Source organism: Cyclopterus lumpus, chromosome 11 (assembly GCF_009769545.1).
Source record: "Cyclopterus lumpus isolate fCycLum1 chromosome 11, fCycLum1.pri, whole genome shotgun sequence".
Taxonomy (NCBI): domain Eukaryota; kingdom Metazoa; phylum Chordata; class Actinopteri; order Perciformes; family Cyclopteridae; genus Cyclopterus; species Cyclopterus lumpus.
This window is the reverse complement of record NC_046976.1, coordinates 22848683-22871674: the sequence shown is the minus strand read 5'-3', so window position 1 is coordinate 22871674 and position 22992 is coordinate 22848683. Positions and strand designations below refer to the sequence as shown.

At 42.6% G+C, this 22992-nt stretch overlaps 1 protein-coding gene and 1 long non-coding RNA gene across 2 annotated transcripts; both read left to right on the top strand.

The window, feature by feature from the left end:
- The first annotated feature begins 289 nt into the window (after window positions 1-289).
- Window positions 290-3752, top strand: LOC117739390. The gene is made up of 3 exons (XR_004610169.1): window positions 290-334; window positions 3556-3620; window positions 3714-3752. It is a non-coding gene; the product is annotated as an uncharacterized LOC117739390 (long non-coding RNA).
- A 9-nt stretch (window positions 3753-3761) lies between these two features.
- On the top strand, window positions 3762-22951 carry si:ch211-80h18.1 (uncharacterized protein LOC555593 homolog). The gene is made up of 20 exons (XM_034544546.1): window positions 3762-3797; window positions 4788-4823; window positions 5230-5286; window positions 6714-6755; window positions 6979-7035; window positions 7135-7167; window positions 7395-7433; window positions 8969-9037; window positions 13991-14062; window positions 14557-14673; window positions 14811-14867; window positions 18607-18645; window positions 18969-18989; window positions 19064-19090; window positions 19174-19215; window positions 19368-19433; window positions 19509-19544; window positions 19687-19722; window positions 21967-22011; window positions 22754-22951. The coding sequence occupies exons 3-20, from the start codon at window positions 5259-5261 to the stop codon at window positions 22786-22788; spliced, it is 861 nt and encodes a 286-aa protein (XP_034400437.1). The 5' UTR covers window positions 3762-3797; window positions 4788-4823; window positions 5230-5258; the 3' UTR covers window positions 22789-22951.
- The last annotated feature ends 41 nt before the right edge of the window (window positions 22952-22992 follow it).

The window sequence follows — 22992 nt, the reverse complement described above, 5'->3', positions numbered from 1 at the left end:
CAGGTGACCGGTCCCGGTAAAGCTGCCCCTCCCCCAACGCATGCTTGGATACACGGCTCTGGATATTTGCTGCAATCATCAGTCACAGAATAGAAGTAGTAGTGAGCAATAGTTTTTTACTGTTTCAGGAATAGCGCGAGATAAAGTAGTAGTAACAGTAGTATGTTGCAGTATTGCTTGCGGTAGAGTTTGTAGTAATTTTTAAGAAGTAGTATCAGCAGCCCCTCCCCAATCTGTGTGTATAAATATGAGTGTTTGAAGGAGGAGTTGCAAGTCTTCTGCTGCGTCTCCTCAGTTCAAGAGAAACACTCTGAAACATCAGCATGCTGCCAACGTGAGTAATACTTAATACTATTAAAGATACTATCTCTACTACGATCAATACTATCAATATACTGCTACTAGATTATACTGTGTTTTATAGAGACGTTACACTTTAGTGTCAACAACCTTGTAGAAATATTTAAGTACTGTAATCCTCTGCACTACTGTAGTAATACCTAAGTACTCTACTACTGTAGTACTACTTAAGTACTGTAGTACTATAGTACTAGTCTAGTAATAATTAAGACCTGTAATACTCTGTACTACTGTAATAATATTAAAAGTACTCTAATACTCTGCACTGCGGTAATAACATTAAAGTACTATAATACTCTGCACTAATGTAGTAATACCAAAGTACTGTAATACTCTGCACTACTGTAGTAATAATTAAGTACTATAACACTCCGCATTAATGTAGTAATATTTAAATACTATAATCTTCTGCACTACTGGAGAAATATGGGTGAGGTTAGGGTCTACACTACAATAGTGTTATGGGGTTAGGTTAGGGTCTATACTACTGTAGTAATATGGGGTTAGGAAAGGGTCTACACTACTATAGTGTTATGGGGTTAGGTTAGGGTCTATACTACTATAGTGTTATGGGGTTAGGTTAGGGTCTATACTACTGTAGTAATATGGGGTTAGGAAAGGGTCTACACTACTATAGTGTTATGGGGTTAGGTTAGGGTCTATACTACTATAGTGTTATGGGGTTAGGTTAGGGTCTACACTACTATAGTGTTATGGGGTTAGGTTAGGGTCTATACTACTATAGTGTTATGGGGTTAGGTTAGGGTCTATACTACTGTAGTAATATGGGGTTAGGAAAGGGTCTACACTACTATAGTGTTATGGGGTTAGGAAAGGGTCTACACTACTATAGTGTTATGGGGTTAGGTTAGGGTCTATACTACTATAGTGTTATGGGGTTAGGTTAGGGTCTATACTACTGTAGTAATATGGGGTTAGGTTAGGGTCTACACTACTATAGTGTTATGGGGTTAGGTTAGGGTCTACACTACTATAGTGTTATGGGGTTAGGTTAGGGTCTATACTACTATAGTGTTATGGGGTTAGGTTAGGGTCTATACTACTGTAGTAATATGGGGTTAGGTTAGGGTCTACACTACTATAGTGTTATGGGGTTAGGTTAGGGTCTACACTACTATAGTGTTATGGGGTTAGGTTAGGGTCTATACTACTATAGTGTTATGGGGTTAGGTTAGGGTCTATACTACTGTAGTAATATGGGGTTAGGTTAGGGTCTACACTACTATAGTGTTATGGGGTTAGGTTAGGGTCTACACTACTATAGTGTTATGGGGTTAGAAAAATGTTCATGTCCTACCGCCCCAACAAAAGTATTTTTTATTGAAATCACTATTTGTGACTCCTCCATCAAATAATAGAATAAATAAAATTGCAATCACTTTCAAGTAAACCAGATTGCTCCATCAAACAAGAAATAAAAGAATTTGCAATCACGTTGTTAGAACAATGCAAACTAGCTGTGCAAAAAATAACTAATATTTGGCAAAATAATAGCTTATTGTAGCTGCAATTAACCTGTTTCGCACTGGATATCTTTTCAAGATAATAACAATAAAGTGCAACTAAAATAATAATAATCCATTTAATTTATATAGCACTTACATAGCAGGCGTAACCTGTTAACGCGTAACACAAAGGTACAGGTATTTCGCCATGTATTTATTAATGACTTAGTTTTATATCCCTGTACTTTGTACTTTTGTAATATGTGAAGTTCTCAATAAAGTTCTTTCTGCATTTCCCCCTGCGCCCCACCTGTAGTACCATTGCGCCCCACTAGAGGGGCGCGCCCCACAGTTTGAGAACCACTGGGTTAGGGTGATGGGGTTAGGTACTAGTCTACACTACTGTAGTATTATGGGGTTAGGGTGATTGGGTTATGTAAGGGTCTACACTACTGTAGTAATATGGGGATAAAGGGTTGGGTTAGGCCTTACACTACTGTAGTATTATGGGGTTAAATTAGGGTCTATACTACTGTAGTATCATGGGGTTAAATTAGGGTATATACTACTGTAGTATCATGGGGTTAGGTTAGGGTCTATACTACTGTAGTATCATGGGGTTAGGTTAGGGTCTACACTACTGTAGTATCATGGGGTTAAATTAGGGTCTATACTACTGTAGTATTATGGGGTTAGGTTAGGGTCAATACTACTGTAGTATTATGGGGTTAGGTTAGGGTATATACTACTGTAGTATCATGGGGTTAAATTAGGGTATATACTACTGTAGTATCATGGGGTTAGGTTAGGGTCTATACTACTGTAGTATCATGGGGTTAAATTAGGGTCTATACTACTATAGTGTTATGGGGTTAGGTTAGGGTCTATACTACTGTAGTATCATGGGGTTAGGTTAGGGTCTATACTACTGTAGTATCATGGGGTTAGGTTAGGGTCAATACTACTGTAGTATCATGGGGTTAGGTTAGGGTCTATACTACTGTAGTATCATGGGGTTAGGTTAGGGTCTATACTACTGTAGTATCATGGGGTTAGGTTAGGGTCAATACTACTGTAGTATTATGGGGTTAGGTTAGGGTCTACACTACTGTAGTATCATGGGGTTAAATTAGGGTCTATACTACTGTAGTATCATGGGGTTAGGTTAGGGTCTATACTACTGTAGTATCATGGGGTTAGGTTAGGGTCAATACTACTGTAGTATCATGGGGTTAGGTTAGGGTCTACACTACTGTAGTATCATGGGGTTAAATTAGGGTCTATACTACTGTAGTATTATGGGGTTAGGTTAGGGTCAATACTACTGTAGTATCATGGGGTTAGGTTAGGGTCTACACTACTGTAGTGTTATGGGGTTAGGTTAGGGTCTACACTACTATAGTGTTATGGGGTTAGGTTAGGGTCTATACTACTATAGTGTTATGGGGTTAGGTTAGGGTCTATACTACTGTAGTATTATGGGGTTAGGTTAGGGTCTATACTACTGTAGTAATATGGGGATAAGGGGTTGTGTTAGGCCTTACACTACTGTAGTCATACTAGAGCATGGGTTTTGGCCGGTTCTAAAATGTATTGAGAACTGACGGCTAGTGAAGTTATGATCACTATTGATGAGTGATAATATGCATTGACATTAAACTGATTATTAGGCTTTGTTGGGTATAAGAGATTGACCAGCATTGACGTCCATGCTGCTCTGTCATTATAGGAACCTGTTGATTGTGTCGATGGTCGTCTTTCTGGCAACAACTGTTTTTACGGCTCCTGTCGAGGGTAAAAAGATCTCCTTCACATCTGATTTGATTTAACTTCGTTAACAAAGTTAACCTTTGTGGAGATTCAAGAGAGATGTATTGTGTTCTCCAGAGAAGGAGCAGGAGCAGGAGCGGGAGGAGGTGGAGGTGGAGGTGGAAGCCACTGAGGAAGGGGAGCTGTCCGAGGAGGAGGATGGTAGGCGTGTGTTTTCGTGTGTTTGAGTAAGAGAGTAAAATGTGCCTTTATTTTGAAAAGACAGCTTCATTAAATATTATATAAACTCTTTGAGTAAGAGAGAGAAGCTTGCTTTTATTTTTGAAAAGACAGCTTCCTTATAGATTATTTAAACTGTTAAAGTAAATCTGTGTTATTTAAAAATAAAACAGATTCAATGAATTAAATGATTAAAAATTATTGATTGATGGATTAGCTATAATCTGAGAATTTAAACTGCAAACAATTGTTTCCAGAGCTGAAATGTCAAAAGAAATATCTTTATTGGGAACAATTTTTGCTTTACTGTTATGACTATAAGTCCTCTACTTTATCTGCTAAATGATTTTAATTGTTTTTATATGTAAATATTCTCAAAGTTACTAATATTTTATATCATGGAGTTCATTTTGCCTCTGGTGTTCAGTCAGCATCAGTCATTAATAATAATAACTTCAATCACTAATAACAATAACTTCAATCACTAATAATAGTAGCTTCAATCAGTAATAATAATAACTTCAATCACTAATAACAATAACTTCAATCTCTAAGAATACATAATAAGATCCAGATGTGATCAGCTGATCCAGAAGTGATCATCATAAGTCATCATAAACCGACGTTGCTTCACTTGACGCTTTTGAGGAAAGGGCGTCCCATTTCTCTTAAAACATATTTCCTTGTTTCCTTTCTCCTTGCATGTTTCCATACATGAAGTTGTTAAATGTTAACGGTAAAGTCAAGGTCAAAGGGACCAAGAAAAGATGAAGAGATGACCTGTGATCATCAAAAATAGACAAGATGACACACAAGGCTGTTAAAGGTGAAAGGTCAAGTCAAGGTCAAAGTGACAAAGAACGGAAATAGAAGTAACACAACAAAATAACCGTAAATGTTTCAAATATGTCAAATGTTGTTAAAATATCTTTAATTAGATAAATAAATGTTGGATGTTTGTTTTCTTTCCAGATGAGGATGACTCCAAGAGTCAGGATAAAATTGAGGGTGAGATGACCTTTGACCTTTAACTCCAACATAAACCTGCATAAATACCACAAATATTTAATTGAATGAGGTTATTATTAGTAGTATTTTATTATTATTATTATTATCATCATCATTAATAATATCATTATCATTATTATTGTATCATTATTATTATCCTAACAATACATTCATTTCACGACCTAAATCCCCCTGATCCTTCTGGACCCCCCAACCCCTGAAACCCCCGGGATCCTTCTTGACCCCGTAACCCATTAAATCCCCCTGATCCTTCTGGACCCCGGAAACCCTTAAACCCCCTGACCCTGGAGTCGCTTTATAATAAACTTCCTTCATCTGATGGAAACAAAAGTTGTATTCATCTGTCCTCCTCCTCCTCCTCCTCCTCCTCCTCCTCCTCCTGCAGGAGTTGTTGGCGTTCGGCAAACCACCACTATGGCGGTAGTGGCATCCGGAGGTTCAGGTGAGTCAAAACTGACCAGGCTTTGCTGGTTCCTGTTTGGTCTCAGGTTTCATCCAGATTAACTGGGTGGTATTCAGACCAGGATGAACCGGATTCAGTTTGATCCATATCCTGAAGTTTCTCCAGCAGTCTGTCCAGTAAAACCTGATGTTGCAGGTCTCAGGTTGATGCTGCAGGTCTCCGGATAATGATGAAGGTCTCACGTTGATGCTGCAGGTTTCAGGTTGATGCTACAGGTCTCAGGATAATGATGCAGGTCTCAGATTGATGCTGCCGGTCTCAGGTTGATTCTGCAGGTCTCAGGATAATGATGAAGGTCTCAGGTTGATGCTGCAGGTCTCAGGATAATGATGAAGGTCTCATGTTGATTCTGCAGGTTTCAGGTTGGTGTAACAGGTCTCAGGATAATGATGCAGGTCCCAGGATAATGATGCAGGTCTCAGGTTGATGCTGCATGTCTCAGGTTGATGCTGCAGGTCTCCAGATAATAATGCAGGTCTCAGGTTGATGCTGCATGTCTCAGGTTGATGCTGCAGGTCTCCAGATAATAATGCAGGTCTCAGGTTGATGCTGCATGTCTCAGGTTTATGGTGCAGGTCTCAGGATAATGACACAGGTCTCAGGGTAATGCTACAGGTCTCAGATAGATGCGGCAGGTCTCAGGTTTATTCTGCAGGTCTAAGGATAATGCTGCAGGTCTCAGATTTATGCTCTATGTCTCAGGTTGATGCTGCAGGTCTCAGGTTGATGTGGCAGGTCTCAGGATAATGATGCAGGTCTCATGTTGATGCTGCCGGTCTCAGGTTGATGCTGCAGGTCTCAGGGTAATGATGCAGGTCTCAGGATAATGCTGCAGGTCTCAGGTTGATGCTGCAGGTCTCAGGTTGATGTGGCAGGTCTCAGGATAATGATGCAGGTCTCATGTTGATGCTGCCGGTCTCAGGTTGATGCTGCAGGTCTCAGGGTAATGATGCAGGTCTCAGGATAATGCTGCAGGTCTCAGGTTGATGATGCATGTCTCAGGATAAGGATGCAAGTCTCAGGATAATGCTGCAGGTCTCAGGTTGATGCTGCAGGTCTCAGGGTAATGATACAGGTCTCAGGATAAGGATGCAGCTCTCAGGTTGATGCTGCAGGTCTCCGGATAATGATGCAGGTCTCAGGTTCATGCTGCATGGCTCAGGTTTATGGTGCAGGTCTCAGGATAGTGATGCAGGTCTCAGGATAATGTTACAGGTCTCAGGTAGATGTGGCAGGTCTCAGGTAGATGCTGCAGGTCTCAGGTAGATGCTGCAGGTCTCAGGTAGATGCTGCAGGTCTCAGGTTGATGATGCAGGTTTCAGGATAATGATGCAGGTCTCAGGTTGATGCTGCAATACTAATCTTCAGGGATGTTGAATCAGGTCACACATGTGTTGTCTCTGCAGGTGTTGCAGCAGCCGTGTGGTCCCACATTCAGGATCTGAGCGGTGAGTCGACTGGTTCACTTCATATCTGACGGTGATAGATGAATAAATGAACACATGAATTCACTCTCATCATATTCACGTATACTGAAGGATCTCATGTTGTTGTTTTTCAAACCATTTCTTTTAATGATCAAACATTAATAGAATACAGTTTTTTCTATATGTATGTATTTTAATGTGCTGTAATTAATTAATTCATAATCAGTTGAAGGTTTGTATTCAGTTTCAGCTTCCAGCAGTCAGTCAGCAGGGGGAGGAACAAATGGTGGAAGTTCTGCAGGTAAACAAGAAGAAGAAGGTTTATCAACCTACCAACTAGTTTATATTTGTATTTAAAGCTTATGCATGAATTTTTATTACATATCTCTCTTTGTTTCAGGACATGGAAGTGATTTTGCGGTGGACTTAGAAGGTAACTTTTTACTTCTTGTCCATGAATCATCAAATATCATCATCATCATCAGGTCACAAGCAACAACCGTTTTTGACACTCGTTCAAATGTTGAATCTTTATCACTGAGTTCAGTTATAAATGAATGATATCAAGCTTGTATAATTAATGAGTTGTAATTATGAATTCTCTTGAAATCATTCCACTAGAAGAAGTGAGAGAATCTTCTTAATGAGTTTGTTTTTCAGCAGCTGGAAGTCTGAGCAGCTCAGCAGCTTCACAACCAGGTAATCATCAATCAATATATCATAATTACAACAAACAGGTAATCATCAATCAATAAACCCACCATTACAAGCAACAGGTAATCAAAAATCATTGAATCCACAATTAACCGTTTGAGGCTTTTCAGGTTCTCCAGGAGTAGAACTCAGGTTTTTTTCTATTGATTGTTTTATTCTATTGATTATATCATTTATTAGGAATGAATAGTATTATCTTCCTCTTCATCTTCCTCTTACTCGGATTGAAGGATCATCAGGTTCAGATGGAAAAGCTAGAGCTTTGTGTTCTGGTTTAGCTTCTTCTGAACCCCTCTGTCTCCCGAACCCGAAACCCTGAATATCCATCCCTCTAACCCTGAACCCTGAACCTCCTCCCCCATAACCCTGAACCCTGAACCTCCGTCCCCCTGACACAAACTCTAAACGCTAAATCTCCATGCCCCTAACACGAACCCTACACCCTGAACCTCCGTCCCCCTGACACAAACCCTAAACGCTAAATCTCCATGCCCCTAACACGAACCCTACACCCTGAACCTCCGTCACCCTAACACAAACCGTAAAACCTGAAACTGAACCAACTCCTGCTGCACATGAACCTCACTGGCTAAGAAACCCCACCAGAACTCTAAACTAGAGGGTCAATCTAACGTTTCCAGAAGAGAACCATGAACTCTTCCGACCGCTTTCTGAGGTTCCTAAACCGGACATTCTCGTCACCCGGCTGGGCCTAGAGACATCGTCCCTGCCTCTCTACAAACACTGTCCCCTGTCTCTCCCCTGCCTATCCACAGACATCATCCCCTGCCTCTCTACAGACATTGTCCTCTGCATCATGTCTTCTTTTCAGACACTCCCCTGCCTCTCTAAAAATATTGTCCCCTGCATCATTACAGACCCTGTCCTCTGACTCTCCCTTGACTCTCTTCAGACACTGTCACTGACAATGCCCCTGCCTCTCTAAGAACACTGTCCCCTGTCTCTCTAAGAACACTGTCTGTGACCTCTGACGGTGTAAGTGGAGTCATGAGATGACATCACACATGATGTAATGCAGCTGTAGCTTTGTGTCATGTGATGACATCACACATGATGTAATGCAGCTGTAGCTTTGTGTCATGTGATGACATCACACATGATGTAATGCAGCGATAGCTTTGTGTCATGTGATGACATCACACATGACGTAATGCAGCTGTAGCTTTGTGTCATGTGATGACATCACACATGATGTAATGCAGCGATAGCTTTGTGTCATGTGATGACATCACACATGACGTAATGCAGCTGTAGGTTTGTGTCATATGATGACATCAAACAGGATGTAAAGCAGCGATAGCTTTGTGTGACATGGTGACATCACACCCACAGTCCATCTGAGAATTAGACTTAAACGTCTGTTTGTGTCAGCAGGTTCTGACGGATTGGAGTCCAACGGCAAAAATTAAATCACTGCCAAAATATGCTGATCAATAACTCAGTCAAAACTTATAAATCCAAGTTTAAAGTTGATTATTGACTCATATGTGTTTTTTCAGGTAATGGACAGAAACTGATGAATGGAGGGGGAGGACGGGAAGGAGGGGTCGGAGCTGACAGTCAGACAGGTGAGCTATTGGGGGCGGGGCTAAAGGTGGGAATCGAATTAAAGAAAATATAACTTAGTCTTTCTGCTCACTGATCTCTCTTTATTTCTCTATCTCTCTCTCTTTATTAACCCATCTCATTTCGTATTTACATGTCTGTTTGTGTACATGTCTCTCTCTTTATTTACTTCTCTAATTTTGTATCCACCTGTCTCTCTGTTTATTTACCTGTGTTTTTGTGTACCTGTCTCTCTCTCTCTCTTTTCCCCTGTCTGTCTGTTAACCTGGTCGTCTGCCTGTCTCTCTCTTTATTTACCTGTCTCGTTTTTTATTTATCTATCTTTTTTTTCCTTTAATAAAAGTGTATCCACATAATACACATGATAAAGGTTTATATATAACGTTGTGTATACATATAAAGCTTGATATGTAAAGTATACAAGGCTTCGTACGTAGTGTGGTCTAGGAGCTGGAAAAATTCCAGGTAGTGGACTGGGAGCTGGAGAGTTGCCAGGTACTGGGAGCTTGAGGGGTGCCAGGTTGTGGCCTCGGAGCTGGAAAGTTGCCAGGTTATTACCTGGCAACCTCTCCAGCCTGGGAGCTGGAGAGGTGCCAGGTAGTAGACTGGGAGCTGGAGGGGTGCCAGGTTGTGGCCTGGGAGCTGGAGAGGTGACAGGTTGTGGCCTGGGAGCTGGAGAGGTGCCAGGTAGTGGACTGGCAGCTGGAGCAGTGCAAGGTAGTGGACTGGGAATTTGAGGGGTGCCAGGATGTGGCCTGGGAGCTGGAGAGGTTACAGGTAGTGGACTGGCAGCTGGAGCGGTGCAAGGTAGTGGACTGGGAGCTTGAGGGGTGCCAGGTTGTGGCCTGGGAGCTGGAGAGGTGCCAGGTAGTGGACTGGGAGCTTGAGGGGTGCCAGGTTGTGGCCTGGGAGCTGGAGAGGTGCCAGGTAGTGGACTGGGAGGTTGAGGGGTGCCAGGTTGTGGCCTGAGAGCTGGAGAGGTGACAGGTTGTTGCTTGGGAGCTGGAGAGGTGCCAGGTTGTGGTCTGGGAGCTGGAGAGGTGTCAGATAGTGGACTGGGAGCTTGAGGGGTGCCAGGTTGTGGCCTGGGAACTGGAGAGTTGCCAGGTAGTGGCCTGGGATCTGGAAAGGTGCCAAGTAATGGACTGGGAGCTGGAAAGGTGCCAGGTAGTGGACTGGGAGCTTGAGGGGTGCCAGGTTGTGGCCTGGGAGCTGGAGAGTTGCCAGGTAGTGGACAGGTCAGGTCAGGTATGGGGGCATGCGCCAAGGCAGCGCGTTGTGCTGCGTCCACCTTTCCGACGGTACTCCCGATGGCCATCCTCCAGGCGGACACTCGTCCCAGCCCCATCCCACCGAAGTAACGATCAACCTGACGAAGCCACGAGGCACATGGGCGACCCCTAGGTCTCCTCCACCCAACAGGGTCTCTCAAAGAGAGAATCCTGTGGGCCGGTTAAGCCTCAGGGAATCGTGCCACATGCCCTTAGTGCCGCAGCTGGCGCTCTCGTATAATGCAGGTAACATACCTCATCCGAGTCTCCCGGAGCAACCGCTCATTAGGTACAAAATCCGACCAGCGATACCCGTGGATCCTTCGGAGAGACATGGTACCAAAGGAGTTCAGTCTTCGCCTCAGGTCACTGGTTAGCGTCCAAGTCTCACACCCATAGAGTAAGACAGGCAAAACCAGCGACCTAAAGACTCGGAAAGACTTTGAACGCCACACACCCTCATCCAGTGAGTCCATCACTCCCCAGGCGCGGCCCAGACGTTGATTGACTTCCTGACCGCATCCAGTAGAGACATGGACAACACTGCCAAGGTAAGTGAATGTCTCCGTGACCTCAACATTCTCGCCACACACAGGAACAGACTCAACAGCCGCATCCAAGACATCATTGAATGCCTGAACTTTGGTCTTGATCCAGGAGATACGCAGTCCCAGCGGTTCCGACTCCCCACCCAGCGACACGAGAGCCCCAGTGAGAACATCCGCGAAGATGACTGCATCGTCGGCAAAGTCCAGATCTGAAAATCTGTCATTACCAAACAAAACCCCGCAGCCACTTCAATTCAATTCAATTCAGTTTATTTTGTATAGCCCAATATCACAAATTACAAATTTGCCTCAGAGGGCTTTACAATCTGTACACATACGACATCCCTGTCCCAGGACCTCACATCGGATCAGGAAAAACTCCCCAAAAATAACCTTTGACAGGGTTACTTGCCACCAACATCCTCCCAAGTATCCAGTCCATGCACGCGTTGAACAGTGTGGGTGCTAGGACGCATCCCTGACGCACCCCAGTATTTACTGGGAAGAAGTCAGAGATAGTGTCTCCACACCTCACCGCGCTCACAGGATATCAGGGTTAGCAGCTTTGGGGGAACGCCGTGCAGCTCAAGGATCCGCCACAAAGTGACCCGGTTCACCGAGTCAAACGCCCTACGGAGATCAACGTAGGCTGCAAGCAGGCCCCGCCGAAACTCACACAGGCGCTCAGTGAGGACCCGAAGCGCTAGAATATGGTCAATCGTTGATCTCTTGGGTGTAAAGCCAGGATGCTCCGGGCGCTGGTGCGCGAGCAGGTGCTGGCGAATCCTGTTCAGAATTATCCTCGCCAGAACCTTGCCTGGTACAGAGAGCAGCGTCACACCCCTGTAGTTGTTGCAATCCCGGCGATCACCCTTCCCCCTCCAGAAAGGGACTACAAGGCCCCTAATCCAGTCAGTTGGGAAGATCTCCATACTCCAAACAGAGCACAGGACTGCATGCAAGGACACGAGTGCCGGATCACCTCCAGCCCTGAGGAGTTCAGAATGGATACCAGCAAGAGCCTTCAGTTATCAAGCTCCTCTTTTATGGAACCAGCTTCCACTTTCAGTCCGGGAGGCAGACACAGTCACCTCATTTAAGAATAGACTTAAGACTTTCCTGTTTGATAGTGCTTATAGTTAGGGCTGAATCAGGTTTGCACTGGTCGAGCGCCTTGATATGCTGCTATAGGCTTATAGGCTGCTGGGGAAAAATGATAGGATACACTGAGCACCTATCTCCTCTTCTCTCTCTCCTTATGGATGAATTTACATCTCTCCATTGCACCTTATTAACTCTGCTTCCTCCCCGGAGTCGTGACTTCACGTCTCATAGGGTCCATTGGACCTGGAGGTGTCTGATGCTGGTGAACCGGCCTCCCATTGGCCCTGCTGATGCCCCGCCCCCCCTCCTCTCTACCTCCTTCTGTTTCATGGATTGGAGTTCCATTCATACATTGTCATATTCATGTAATGTGTTTATGTAACTCTGTAACTCTGTTCATCTGGTCACATGACATCTATTCATCTGTCCATCCGGGGAGAGGGATCCTCCTCTGTTGCTCTCCTGAAGGTTTCTTCCCTTTTTTCCCTGTGAAAGGTTATTTTTGGGGAGTCTTTCCTGATCCGATGTGAGGTCCTGGGACAGGGATGTCGTATGTGTACAGATTGTAAAGCCCTCTGAGGCAAATTTGTAATTTGTGATATTGGGCTATACAAAATAAACTGAATTGAATTGAATTGAATCGTCGGGCGGTGGAAAGAGCACTTTGAGGAACTCCTAAACCCGGCCAACATGTCCCCCGGAGAGGGGGCAGCGCCGGAAGACTTTGGGGTGGATTCACCCCCCTTTCAACTGCTTGACCACAGCTCGCGTTTCAGCAAGTAAAGGTGCCGCACAGTCGATCGGGGGGTCCGCAGACAGAGGCACAGCATCCATATCGTCCAATCCACGAGACGGAGCGTCCGCCTGGTAAAGACGCTCAAAGTATTTGGGCCCAGCGGGCTCTGACCTCAGACTCTTCCGACAGGAGTCCACCATCAGCCGCTCTCCCCGCAGTACTGCGAGGAGAAGGTTTGGAGGCACGTAATGCACGGATTCCTCTGAAGGCGGGGCGAGAGTCGCTCGACCAGAGATGACCCTCGACCGTCTCACAGATTCCTCGGACATATGCCTCTTTGTCATTCCTCACAGCATGTACAGTTGCACGTTTTAGCTCCCGATACAGACCAGCTCTGCCGCCAAGTCTAGCCCTGCGACTCTCCTCAATGATTCCCATCGTCCCCGAAGAGAGAAACCCCATCCTCGACCCACGCGAAACTCCAAGGCACTCGGCTGCCACCTCCAGAGTTTTAGTCTTGAAGGCCGTCTACTGTTCCTCAGGGCCACCCGAAGCACCCAGCCCTCCAAGACCGTCCCCAAGCCTGCGGGCAAACTCCCCAGCTACCCCTTCGTCCCGGAGCCTACCAACATCCAAGCGAGTTTGCCTGAAAGCCGATGACCTCACAGACTTGAGTCGCAGCACAAGAGTCACCACGAGTCACACCCTGTGATCAGTGCAGAGAAACTGAGCTTTCTAGTGGACTGGAAGCTGGAAAGGTGCCAGGATGTGGACTGGGAGCTGGAGAGGTGCCAGGTAGTGGACTGGAAGCTGGGAAGGTGCCAGGTTGTGGACTGGAGGCTGGAAAGGTGCCACGTAGTGGACTGGAAGCTGGAGGGGTGCTAGGTTGTGGCCTGGGAGCTGGAGAGTTGCCAGGTTGTGCCCTGGATTTAACCGTAACTGTTTAGCTGCTATAAAAGACGAGAGGTTACTCAGATTCTTCTCATTATTGGCCCGAGAATACTTCAAGTAGCAGTTACCTTACTCCAGGAATCTTAATGTTATGTTTGATGCTAAATACCAATACCATGTTAATAAATTGGTCCAATCCTTTTTTTGGTGCAAAAATTGCAACACTTAGAGCGATATTATCAGATTGTGATGAGGAAGGCAACATTCACACTAACCCTTCATGTTTTCTCATCTTACCTTTTGTCGTGCCATTTGAACTGCCGTGGCACATCTTCATCTTCTTCGCTGCTGATCAGTTGTGATTATCTGTATTATTGATCAGTCTGGTTGTTGTTTGTGTTTCAGTGATCAGTTCAGGTGTGACAGCAGCTCCCTCTACAGATCAGAACAGCGGTTCCAGTCTGGACTCACTCGCAGGTATTGAACCACCCACCCACAGGTGCTATGTGACCCACCAAAAGGTTTCATGTAACCCGCCCACATGTGTCATTGGACCCACCCTTAGGTGTAATGTAACCCGCCCACCAGGGTCATGATTAAAACAGGTTTTACTGCTTTTTTTCTGTTTCTCTATAATGTTTATACATAAAAAGGAGAATAACAGCATTCAGACATCTTGCTGTGATATTTCTCATACCGCTCACACTACTCGGGTACTAAGGCTGGATCCAAACTAAACCCCCAAACTACTATTTCAGCTAAAAACCAATGTATATGGGTCTAGTGTTGTTGATGGATTCAGGTCTAAATCTTGACATGTAAGTGCAGTGATGTCAGTAATTCCTACAAGGGAGTTGGTATTATCTCCAATGGCAGTAAAAATGAACGGATGCATCACAGATGCTCTAAGATAAAACTCACCTGTTGTGACTCTCTGTCTCTTCTCTCCTGCCTTCATCCTGGTTTTGAAGATCCTGCTTATCACTCTGACATCAGCAACGACCAATCAGGACCAGACCACAGCTCTCTGAGCTCAGGTCTTGACCAATCCCTCTCGAGCTCTGTTTTAGGCTCCTCCCACTCTGCAGGTCAAGGAGGTTGGAATAAAATATAGTCTGAAAACACAGAGACCTTTATTCCATAAAATACAGTTCAACTTTTACTTTTACTTTTCCTGCTGCTTAATATTTAAAATATTAAAAGTACTATTTCTATTTTTCTTCAGTAGATACAGCCAATGCATCGTCTTCATCACACAGTGAAGCTCACAGAGTACAGATAGGTGAGCAACTCTACCTGTACTCACCTGTACACACCTATACACAACTATACACACCTATACTCACCTACACTCAACTAGGGGTGACTGTGGATCAGTGGTTAGCAGGTCTGTCTTTCAATTATGGGGTTGGCGGTTCAATCTCCGACCTAGTCGATGTGTCTTTGAGCAAGACCCTGAATTGTTCCCTGTAGCTGTGTCTACAGTGTATGAATGCACCTGTACACACCTACAGTTTGTCACTATAGATATTATTATAATTCAAATATTAGATACATGATAGTTAACCTAACAGGATAAATAGTGACATCTTTCATTTCATCATTTATTGATGATAGATCAAGTTTAATATTTAGTTTAATAATACATACTTAATACTAAAGTATTACACTGATACGAATACTACAAATACTTCTTGAGCACTAGAACCAGTAATACTATAGTACTACTATCACTGTAATCTTAAAAACAGATAATTTTGTTATTCAATAAAATAATGAAATTACAGAAATTAATTTTAATCTCCTGCGTCTTTTTGTCGTTTATTCTTAATTTCTACAATAAAATAAAATCTGTTGGCTACTCACCAATAAATATTCTTGTTCCAAACTTTACTATGATTCTTCATGCAGGTTTAATTACATTTATTTTTATGACATTTGTATTTTTGTCCTCACAGATGGAGCGGACTCACCTGACACGAACGGTAGGAGTAGTTTCTCATTTTCTCTTTTGGATAGTTAGGAGCTGTTCTGAATTTATTAATTGTAGTGATCACTTGAGATATATCATAGTGAAAATACTGAGCTGTACATCTCACTCCACTGTATTTCATTCATGCTTTAATCCTTTATGCAGTTTTAATTATTTTATTTACACTTTACACTGTTTTATAAACTGCCTTGCAAAAGTATTTACCCCCACGGAAATTGATTTAGGAGAAAAGCATTGAAGGGTGAAGAGTTCCTAAGTCAGTTGCTATCTTAACTCACTGAATTGTGTATCTAAAACACAGCATTCCACTTCCCAAACTTTGAAGTAAACTCTTCTAACTTTAGGATTCGGTTTAAGACGTCATAATTTAACCAGGTGGTATTGGCTAACTTTAATCCGTACGTTGGAACAGATTCATCAAGAGGCTCGTGATGAAGATAAGTCTTCAGTAGAAATAGGCTACCGGGTCGTGACCCTGCAGTTGGTCACGTATTCAAGGGGTCTTTCTACCGAGGAGGTTCGTTGTTGTTGGACTCGTTGACGGGTCTTTGTCTTTTCACAAAGGAAAGAGTACACACCTATACACAGCTGTGGAACAGCTGGGCTTTAATCCCCAATTAACGTCAGGGGTTCAGGCTTTATTCCTCAGATCATTTCAGGGGTTCAGGCTTTAATCCTCAGATAACTTCAGGGGTTCAGGCTTTAATCTTCAGATAACTTCAGGGGTTCAGGCTTTAATCCTCAGATAACTTCAGGGGTTCAGGCTTTATTCCTCAGATCATTTCAGGGGTTCAGGCTTTAATCCTCAGATCATTTCAGGGGTTCAGGCTTTAATCCTCAGATAACTTCAGGGGTTCAGGCTTTAATCCTCAGATAACTTCAGGGGTTCAGGCTTTATTCCTCAGATCATTTCAGGGGTTCAGGCTTTAATCCTCAGATCATTTCAGGGGTTCAGGCTTTAATCCCCAATTAACGTCAGGGGTTCAGGCTTTATTCCTCAGATCATTTCAGGGGTTCAGGCTTTAATCCTCAGATAACTTCAGGGGTTCAGGCTTTAATCCTCAGATAACTTCAGGGGTTCAGGCTTTAATCCTCAGATAACTTCAGGGGTTCAGGCTTTAATCCTCAGATAACTTCAGGGGTTCAGGCTTTAATCCTCAGATAACTTCAGGGGTTCAGGCTTTAATCCTCAGATAACTTCAGGGGTTCAGGCTTTAATCCTGTTGTGCGTCGGAACGCAGGGAACAAGTGTGCGGCTCAGGCTTTCAACGGACAAGCGGAGTCGAGAGGTAAAATCACAAATATTTATTCAGTAATAAAAAGCAGAGTATTGCATCCCGTACAGTTAAACGTGCACGGTCCTAAGATGAACACCCAACAGGGTTGGGTGTCCAAGCAAAAGGCACTTAAACAGCGTGCAGTGAAGCTTCAAAAAGGATTCCTCTTGTGAGGTCCTATTGGTTAAGACTATTGTAGCAGGCGGAGCTTATTTTAAGCTAGAAGCGGCCTGGTTGGAGCACTGAGTATTTCCACCCGCTCACGTCCATTGGTTGTGGTCTTCATCCATCAGTGTGTGTGCATGTTGTCGGGGTGCAAGGGTGGGGGCGTAGTGAGAGCTGGCATAATCCAGTTTGCAGGATGGGGTGGCCTTGACCAACGTCTGGGATGCTACTGTGTATCTTCCTCCCCTTTGCCCTAGTCAATGATAAGGGCAGTGTGTGGTGGGACCGGGCGCTCCCTTATTTTGTCTTTTCCCACTGAGTTCGGCCTTGGGCTCTCGTAACTCGGCGCGAAGTTACGTGACCTTAACGCTAGGGTCAATGCTGTGTGTTGTTTAGGCTGAAGCAAGCTAGTGTGCAGATTTACCTTAATTCAATTCAGTTCAATTCAGTTTATTTTGTATAGCCCAATATCACAAATTACAAATTATCCTCAGAGGGCTTTACAATCTGTACACATACGACATCCCTGACCTATGACCTCACATCGGATCAGGAAAAACTCCCCAAAAATAACCTTTGACAGGGAAAAAAGGGAAGAACCCTTAATGCTGTATTAAAATGCTCTTTAGTCTCAAGTTATTTGCCAACAGTGTAATGTATATATTTTCTCTACAATCCTCAATTAACTTCAGGCTTTAATCTGTAGTTAATTTCAGGGGTTCAGGCTTTAATCCTCAAATAATTTAAGGCTTTAATCCCCAGATAACTTCAGGGATTCAGTCTTTAATCCTCAGATCATTTCAGTGGTTCAGGCTTTAATTCCCAGTTAACTTCAGGGGTTCAGGCTGTAATCATCAATTAGCTTCAGGCTTTAGTCCCCAGTTATAGTACATTACATTTAATTTAGCTGACACTTTTATCCAAAGCGACTTACATTCATAAACCGTAGAACAGCTACAGGAGCAATTCAGGGTTAAGTGTCTTGCTCAAGGACACATCGACTAGGGCTAGTGGAGGCGGGAATCAAACCGCTGATCCTCTGACGGACCTGCTTTAATCCTCAATTAATTTCAGGGGTTCAGGCTTTAAGAGGGTCTTTCGTTGTTCCACATTATTAAATCATGTGACATTGAGATTGACTTCATTTAACTAATCATGTGACTTCTGAAGGTCTTTGACACCTGGCTAAGCCCGCTTCAGAGAACCTGCAGTAGCTAGCGTAGTTAATCATAATAATAATACTGCGCTTTAACTCAAGGAGATTTACATGGTAAAGACAAACAATAGAAGCAACAACAATACAAACAAAAGAGATGACATCATCACAGCAAGAAACAAAACAAAAACAAACTGAATGAGATTTAAATAAATGAGCTTTCAGTGTTTAGAAAGAGAAGAGTGACGCAGAATGTCTGAGGGGGGGGGGAGGGGGGGGGGGTCCAGAGGTTTGGGCAGCAATGGGGCTGAATACATATTCACACTTCATTTGTTTATTTGTTAACATTTATTATTTTAAACTATAAAGTGGTTCAATGAGGAGTCAGAGGGTGGAAGGCTGTGATTGGCTGACAGTATGTGTTTCTAAGGAAACGGCCGACAGACTCTGCTGAACAACACTAACGCAGGTACACTTTTATATTTACATTTTTTATAACTTTATAACTTTTCATAACGTTTATCTGCATAACTTTCATATTCATTACTCTTATATTCACATCTTTGATATTCATAACTAACTTGTATACTCATAACTTTCATATTCATAATTTTTTATTTCCTAACTTTCATATTCATACATTTTATATTCATGACTTTCTATATTACTTTATTATTCATAACGGGTATTGATTATTAGTCTGCTCACACTTCTTTTAGTTGACTTAATGATTTAATAAGTTAATAGATAATAACTGTGTAATGGAGTCACTAATTATGATGATGTCATCAGGTCTTCACATGGAGCTCACAGGTGAGACAGTAATGAACATATTGAGACGCTGATTGATAGAAACCTGACTGTGTTCTGATTGGTTCCTGCTTCAGGTCCTAAACTCGGCAATGATGTCACAGGTAAGACTTGTTGCTGTGACAACCATACATCAGTAGTTCCTTGTTTGGTTTCCTTCACTTCCTGTCACATGATCATATTACAGAGTCGCCCCTCGCCATCCTCCACACAGACTCACTGGACTCAGGTACACCTGTCTGACACATCTGTCTGTCTGTCTGTCTGTCTGTCTGTTGTTGTTTATTTATATTTTCAGCTTCACATGGGTACTCTCTCACACACACACACACCTGTCTGTCTGTCTGTCTGTCAACTGTTATTGTTTATTTATGTTTTCAGCTTCACATGGGTACTCTCACACAGACCTGGTTAGCATGGCGACAGACTCCACATGGACAGTCACAGGTAAGCCCCGCCTGACAACATGGCTGACAGAAAGGTCAGAGGTCAAATCGGTTGTTAAACTGCTTGTGTCTGTAGGTTCTGCAGATCCAACAGGAACTCCACTTGACTCCAGTAAGTTACTTTTTACACAGAAGAAGAGTTTAACTTGAGTATGTGATAGTCTTTTTCTACAGTAGAAATGTGTGTAGATGTGTGTGTTGATGTGTTGATGTGTGTGTGTGTGTGTGTGTGTGTGTGTGTGTGTGTTTTACAGGTCATCCAGCGGTGACAGATAACACTCAGGTGGCTGGTAAGTTTTACATCTATTACGTGTGCAAAGCAAGTTTAGAATTAATGTCACGCAACCAGTCCAGAACCGGATTTTCCAGCATCAGGTGTAACTAATCTGGGTTATTAAGGTTGCTATTAAACTATTCTTGCTAATGAGTTTAACTAGTCTCTTTGCATTCACTATTCTTGTTAAGAGTTGGTATTAACTAGACTCCATAAGCTTGGTATTAACTAGACTCGTTGAGATTGATATTATCTAGACTCGTTGAGCTTGGTATTAACTAGACTCCATAAGCTTGGTATTAACTAGACTCCATAAGCTTGGTATTAACTAGACTCCATAAGCTTGGTATTAACTAGACTCGTTGAGCTTGGTATTAACTAGACTCCATAAGCTTGGTATTAACTAGACTCCATAAGCTTGGTATTAACTAGACTCCATAAGCTTGGTATTAACTAGACTCGTTGAGATTGATATTAACTAGACTCGTTGAGCTTGGTATTAACTAGACGCATTGAGCTTGGTATTAACTAGACTCGTTGAGCTTGGTATTAACTAGACTCCTTAAGCTTGGTATTAACTAGACTCCATAAGCTTGGTATTAACTAGACTCCATAAGCTTGGTATTAACTAGACTCCATAAGCTTGGTATTAACTAGACTCGTTGAGCTTGGTATTAACTAGACTTGTTGAGCTTGGTATTAACTAGACTCGTTGAGATTGATATTATCTAGACTCCATAAACTTGGTATTAACTAGACGCATTGAGCTTGGTATTAACTAGACTTGTTGAGCTTGGCATTAACTAGACTTGTTGAGCTTGGTATTAACTAGACTCCATAAACTTGGTATTAACTAGACTCCTTGAGATTGATATTAACTAGACTTGTTGAGCTTGGCATTAACTAGACTCGTTGAGCTTGGTATTAACTAGACTCCATAAGCTTGGTATTAACTAGTTTACTTAAGCTTGGTATTAACTAGACTCGTTGAGCTTGGTATTAACTAGACTCGTTGAGCTTGGTATTAACTAGACTTGTTAAGCTTGGCATTAACTAGACTCGTTGAGCTTGGTATTAACTAGACTCGTTGAGATTGATATTAACTAGACTTGTTGAGCTTGGTATTAACTAGACTCGTTGAGCTTGGTATTAACTAGACTTGTTGAGCTTGGCATTAACTAGACTCGTTGAGCTTGGTATTAACTAGACTCGTTGAGATTGATATTAACTAGACTTGTTGAGCTTGGTTTTAACTAGACTCGTTGAGATTGATATTAACTAGACTTGTTGAGCTTGGCATTAACTAGACTTGTTGAGCTTGGCATTAACTAGACTCGTTGAGATTGATATTAACTAGACTTGTTGAGCTTGGTATTAACTAGTTTACTTAAGCTTGGTATTAACTAGACTCGTTGAGCTTGGTATTAACTAGACTCGTTGAGCTTGGTATTAACTAGACTTGTTAAGCTTGGCATTAACTAGACTCGTTGAGCTTGGTATTAACTAGACTCGTTGAGATTGATATTAACTAGACTTGTTGAGCTTGGTATTAACTAGACTCGTTGAGCTTGGTATTAACTAGACTCGTTGAGATTGATATTAACTAGACTTGTTGAGCTTGGTATTAACCAGACTTGTTGAGCTTGGCATTAACTAGACTTGTTGAGCTTGGCATTAACTAGACTCGTTGAGCTTGGTATTAACTAGACTTGTTGAGCTTGGCATTAACTAGACTTGTTGAGCTTGGTATTAACTAGACTCCATAAGCTTGGTATTAACTAGACTCCTTGAGATTGATATTAACTAGACTCGTTGAGCTTGGTATTAACTAGACTCCATAAACTTGATATTAACTAGACTCGTTGAGATTGATATTAACTAGACTCGTTGAGCTTGGTATTAACTAGACTCGTTGAGCTTGGTATTAACTAGACTCCATAAACTTGATATTAACTAGACTCGTTGAGATTGATATTAACTAGACTCCATAAACTTGATATTAACTAGACTCGTTGAGATTGATATTAACTAGACTCGTTGAGCTTGGTATTAACTAGTTTACTTAAGCTTGGTATTAACTAGACTCATTGAGATTGGTATTAACTACTCGTTGAGATTGATACGGTTGGCTTAAACTATTCTGGTTAACAATTTACCTTGACTAGTCTCATTCAGGTGCATGGTTTTAGTTTACCTTTCCTGAGATCAGATGCTGAAGCCTTGTTCTTTCTCTTTTCTTGGTTCTGCTTGCTCTCTGCAGGTTCAGTCACTGAACAGTACAACCCATCTGGTCAGGGTCCTGAAGGTTCGTGAAACACACTCCTGTATGAAAGCCCGTTGAGGTCCTAAAGCGTTTTTACTGATTTGCATGTGTCACATTAACATAGACAGTGAGCGTTATTGAAACGGTGAATGGATCACCCAATCATTCCTCTTCACGTCAACATTCACCCACTCACATACTGATGGCAGACGCTGCCATATGGGGCGACTGTGGCTCAGTGGTGAACAGGGTCGTCCTTCAGAGGATCAGCGGTTCGATCCCCGGCTCCGCTTGCCGATGTGTCCTTGGGCAAGACACCAAAGTTGCTCCCGTAGCTGTTCTACGATGTGTGAATGTTAGTTACTGGTGAAGTGCAGGTGGAACCGTAGCTCCTCCCATCAGGGTATGAATGGGTGAATGATGTCATGTAGTGTTAAAGCGCTTTAAGTGGTCGGAAGACTAGAAAAGCACTTTACAAAAACAGGTTAATTTACCATACAAGGTAAAAAACAATGTTCATTCAAAAACACAAGTATTATATTATACATTTCAAATAATGTAATATTTGTTATTGATGCATTAACGTAAGCAGCTTTTTAATGTTTCAACTGGTCGATGTGCAGCCAAGTTCAGCTTCTCAGCAAACTGTTCTATCTCATTAATCATATTCAATCTTATTAACCATATTTAATGAGGTAAGTTTTGTTTGTCAAATATTCACTTGTACAATGAATAAATAAAACAATCAAAGTGTAAATAGTTCAATGTTGTTTTTTTGTTTCAGGTACAGAAAATGTGGAATTGGAGGATACCTGCTGACTTCCACATAAAGCCGCGCGTTCGATTCCTGCGCTACCGCTTCCAGTGTACCAACCAATCAGCATGGCCAAGGAAATCACCCCCTTCCCATGAGCTATAGACCACGACCACTGAGAGTCAGCAGCTCATTGGTGTTTTTTAAAATATTTAAAATGTGGATCTGTTTATAGACGTTTATTTGGTTTTAGAGAAAATAAAATAAAA

Excerpts from the sequence above, each read along its gene's own strand:
- si:ch211-80h18.1 (XM_034544546.1), top strand. The coding sequence starts at position 5,259 with ATGGCGGTAGTGGCATCCGGAGGTTCAG. Across the intron at positions 19,091-19,173 it reads ACTCGGCAATGATGTCACAG|AGTCGCCCCTCGCCATCCTC; the intron begins GTAAGACTTGTT and ends ATCATATTACAG. Across the intron at positions 19,216-19,367 it reads CACAGACTCACTGGACTCAG|CTTCACATGGGTACTCTCAC; the intron begins GTACACCTGTCT and ends TTATGTTTTCAG.